Source organism: Tupaia chinensis, unplaced genomic scaffold (genome assembly GCF_000334495.1).
Source record: "Tupaia chinensis unplaced genomic scaffold, TupChi_1.0 Scaffold000028_1, whole genome shotgun sequence".
In the NCBI taxonomy this organism is placed as follows: domain Eukaryota; kingdom Metazoa; phylum Chordata; class Mammalia; order Scandentia; family Tupaiidae; genus Tupaia; species Tupaia belangeri.
The window spans coordinates 3,228,441-3,233,212 of record NW_006159458.1 but is presented as its reverse complement, the minus strand read 5'-3'; the positions used below and the strand labels follow the sequence as shown (position 1 = coordinate 3,233,212).

At 38.8% G+C, this 4,772-nt stretch overlaps 1 protein-coding gene across 1 annotated transcript; it reads left to right on the top strand.

Moving 5' to 3' along the window:
• Positions 1-2,050: 2,050 nt before the first annotated feature.
• On the top strand, positions 2,051-3,536 carry REP15 (RAB15 effector protein). The gene has a single exon (XM_006140257.3). The coding sequence runs from the start codon at positions 2,531-2,533 to the stop codon at positions 3,239-3,241; it is 711 nt and encodes a 236-aa protein (XP_006140319.1). The 5' UTR covers positions 2,051-2,530; the 3' UTR covers positions 3,242-3,536.
• The last annotated feature ends 1,236 nt before the right edge of the window (positions 3,537-4,772 follow it).

Sequence of the window (4,772 nt, the reverse complement as noted above, 5' to 3'; positions counted from 1 at the left end):
GCTCTTCAGTCAAGTGTGCTCACTACATACCAGCCACACGTCCACTTGCCTCTTTTTGTCTTATTTTTATATATTTTTCTAAATATGTGTATATATACAGTACATAGAAAATAGAACTTTTATTTTGAGACTAAAGGAAGATGGTGAAGCGGTCACATTACATATATATATATATATGGTGATCAGAATTTTCATACATACCACTCGGTCCCTGAAGAGGTCAGGATGATCTTTCTCCACAGATGAATTTTAACAGTGTTGATCATTTGGGATAAATTAATGTATATGAAATACTCCTTTGTCCGTGACAAGGCATACCACAAAATTATTCAGAGTTTAATCATTTCATTTGATTTAGTCTTGGATCCTTTACGTCATAAGGAAGACCTTGAGGGACAGAACACACCATTAATTTGAATACCACAGGATAGAGAAATGGAGGCGACTGCAGCATGACCAGAAATCCCTAGCCCCCTTTAAAAAAAAAAAAAATGATAGGAATAATTTCTGAAGAAACCAAACACAAAACAAAAATCTTTACAGTATTAAATGACTTATTTTCTTCTTGGCTAAATACATCATTGCATCAAAATACTAACAGTCTGCCTAAACACACTGATTGTACATTTCTCGGGCTATCCTTGAATGGGACTTTTAAAACAAAGCTGAATATTAGTGTGAACATTTTGTTTCATAATCAGAATTTAAAAATCTGAAACTGCAAATTTATTATAATGGCTACTTTGTACTGAAAAAATATGTAGTTCATGTTTTTCAATAGCACAGACACCAACTGTTTGTTATAAAGATAGAAAGCTCCAGCCAAAACTGTTACTGTGTTGTTTTTTTTTAAGAGGTGTTAGGAAAAAATTTAGGGGGCAGCCAGTGGTGTGGTAGTTGGGGGAGCTAAATCTCACATGGCTAACTGCACGGTTTGAGTTTCGGACCCAGTGGCTTGAAAAATACTTTGGGTGAGTGTTTGTGTATGCCCAAACTCCTGAGAGGAGAATGGAAAAAAAGAATTGTGGAGTAGCCATCTCCCTGCGGGGTGATTTTTCACTTTCTTCGTCTCTGTCTCTTTCCAGTGAGCACACATGCCCTATAGCAAAAACATTTTTAAAAAGAAACCTTTGGTTTTTATTTAGCACTACATAATCATTTGTGGTAGCCAGCCAGGTTTTCACAGGGTAGAAGTGGGCAATTGAGCATATGGCGGTGATCTCAGTTATAAATCATATTTGAACATGAATGGTATTATCTTACGTTGTCAGCAAGTTACCAAGCCATTTGTCAAGGAATTTGTAATACTAGATTGCTATTTACCTGCAACTGAAATGATTTGATACTGATGATAACTTCCTTTGAGCTCTACTATTCGTTATTTGGTAACTGTATTGGACTCTTACTGTGTTTGAATTTTATTTTAATGTAAATATATGTCACCATTTGTAAAACTCAATTTGTTCTTTGAGCCTGGTTGAAAATACCAGGAGACTGTTACAGATGCCAAATATTCTTTATTCAGGACAATATAACATAAACTGATGATATGAGAAAATGCTAAAAAAATTTTGGTGAAATATTTTATTTACAAAATATTATATATTGTTGGTATTATCAAATGAAAGGAAATAAAGTCCATTGGTAATTACCTCATATTGTTATTGTTGATATAGAAAACTATTACACAATCTCTTTAGAAACTCCCATGAAGTTGAGTGGAGTTGATAATGTGTATCACCAGTATTATAGAAGTTTGTGGTCTTTGGTTTGAGAGATGTTTGTATGAAAGGGAAGAGGCAACTAGGCTGGGAAGGAAGAATAGTGGAAGGAATATAAGAAAAGGAAAGAGAGGACTGGCCTCATGGCCTGGTGGTTAAGGGTTCCCACATGACTCCTGGCATGGCTAGAATCCCAGACCCAGCTGCTTAAAGGGTACACAGGGCATGTGTGCCTGCATGCCCAAATCTGAACAAGATGAGAAAATGGGAGGGGATTGCAGTATGTCCATGCCCCATGGGGAAGTGCCTTCTCCCTTTCTTTCTATGTCAAACACATTCACCCTCTAGCAAATAAAAAAAAAAAGAAAAAAGCAAACAGAAATGACTCGCTTGCGTATTTGAAGTTAGTTGTAGAAACACATGTGAATCTTAAAAGAGCTAGTATACTGTTAAATATTTTTAATTTGGGAAAAGGAAATATATCTTGGAAGACATTACCAAAGATTAAAAATCAAGTGAACATAAAACATAACAGATATTTTGGATGAAAATGGAATATCTCTAACTTAATAAGCCAGCCAGAATCTGTAGGGGCTCAACACACCCAGTTGATAAACAGGGAGACCTAGCGTGTTTGCTTAGCTGTGTGTATATATGCTTAGCTATCCCGAGGAAGCTGCAGAGTTAGAAAACTGACCACGTTACCAGATGTGACTTCATCGCAGAATTTATATTCTGAAAAAGAAGTCCTTCTGAGTAAGGTTTGCATGCTTGATATTTGGGCACAATATTGATTGGGTGCAGAAAAAATGGGGCAGAAAACTTCTCAGCCGTTGGCTCTGAACGACAGCAAAGAGGTTCTCAGTGTGTGTGAGGTGGTTAGTGAAGCAATAATCCACGCGGCTCAGAAACTGAAGGAGTATCTTGGATTTGAATACCCTTTGAGTAAACTTCACCCTGCTGCAAATACGCTAAATGAGATCTTCTTAATCCACTTCATCACTTTCTGCCAAGAAAAGGGAGTTGATGAGTGGCTTACTACCACCAAGATGACCAAGCACCAAGCCTCACTGTTCGGGGCGGACTGGGTTTGGACCTTCTGGGGATCGGACAAGCAGATACGGCTGCAGCTGGCTGTGCAGACTGTGCAGCTGCCCTCTCTTCCTCTTGTGGAATCTACGCCTTGTGACCACTCCAATCCAGAACCAACGGTAGAGGTCACTTCCTGGAAGAGAAGTCGATTCGATAAACTGGAAGAATTCTGCGACTTGATAGGAGAGGATTGTCTGGGCCTGTTTTTCATCTTTGGCGTGCCAGGGAAGCCTACAGACATCAGAGGTGTTATCCTGGACAGTGTCAAAAATCAGGCAGTGAGGAGCCAGCTGCCTGGAGGGAAAGTGGTGGCGAAATTTCTCCAGGAAACTGAAGACTGTGTCTCCATCAGAGAGCTGCTTGGAATCTGTCTAAGTAAGAAGGGTGGGCTGAGAGAGCTGGGCAAGGTTTACATTAGCATCCTCTGAACAGGATACGCGAGGGTGACTGCCTGTGAGATGGAGAGACGGCGTTTTTGTTTGTTCTGATAAACTCATTTACTTGCATCATTCCAGCATGGGATTTTATTGTTTTCCTTTTATTTTTTGCCTTTGAAAATTATTACCTGGGTCAAAGCATATTATCATTACAATTTTTGAGAGGGGGAAAGAAAACCCCTTAACATACCTATTTTAGGAAAACGTATAATTTGATCTATCGCTCATTTATTCAATAATAAAAATGGGCACAGAGGATAATAAAGTCATGCTTAATATTTGATTTACCAGAAAAAGTGTCTTTGTTTAAGAAATAAGTTTAGCACTTTATATAATATGTCTTTACTACTGGTGGGAATTGAGTGGGTAAGTTAGTTGGGTAAGGATACAGAGCAGGTTTAATTGTTTATAATACCAGTTTTATTAAGTTTAGAATTCCTTATTTTTCCTTAAAGAATTATTTTATTTAACTTTATTCATTTTTTAAATGTATTTTAATTTAATTTTACCAGAGAGGGACGGAACAAAAGGGAGAGAGAAGGAGAAAGTGAGAAAGCAAGCCGCCAGGTCTGGGACTCAGACCGTGGTCAGCCTTGTTGGAGTCCAGCGGCATTAACCACCACACCTACTGCCAGGCCCCAGTTCAGGATTCCTAAGCAAAACTTGATACCACTCTTTCACCCCCTACCCTTTCTCCTGCCTCCTGTCCAGCTCTTTTCTCTGCACAGAAAGGACTTCACTGGGATTTACTTTAGGATTCACTTGAAAGATAGCTTTATGTATGATTTTAAAACAGTCATATGGCCTGGCCCTTTAGCCCAGTGGTTAAGGGAGCCAGATTCCACATGGCCAATCATGTTCAAATCCCTGCCCCGGCAGCTTGAAAAACACACTGGGCACGTGTATATGCATGCCAAAAACCCCAACAGGATGGAGAAAGGAGAAGGTATCGCAATATGGTCGTTCCCCATTGGGAAGGTACTTTTTCACTCTATTTCTGGCAAGTGCATGTGCCCTGTAGTAATTAACAAAAAACAGACACCCATATAACAATTCCTTATAATAATATTTGGTTAACATTTGCGGTAAGAGGGGCCAGTAGGTGGCCTGGTGGTTAAGGGGCTGGACATGCCCACATGGCCAACCACAGTTTGAGTCCCAGACCTGGTGGCTTGCTTTCTCACCTTCTCTCTCTGTGTCTCTTTCTTTGGTAAAATTAAAATAAAATGAATGAATGAAATGAAATAAATTAAAAAAAAAACATTTGCAATAAGGAAGGTATATTCATGCATAGTAACTATTTTTCCATAAAAACCTGAATTGGAGGGATTGTAATAGTACAAAAAGGAATCATCATTATTAATTGAACTTGTAGACCATGCCAGATGTACATTTATCATTGTGACATTGTGATTTATACATACCCTCTGCAACTCTTTTTTTTTTTGGAGAGGTTTTTGCTATAGGGCGCGTGCGCTCGCCAGACAGACTGAGAGAGACAGAGAGATAGAAAGCAGGAAAT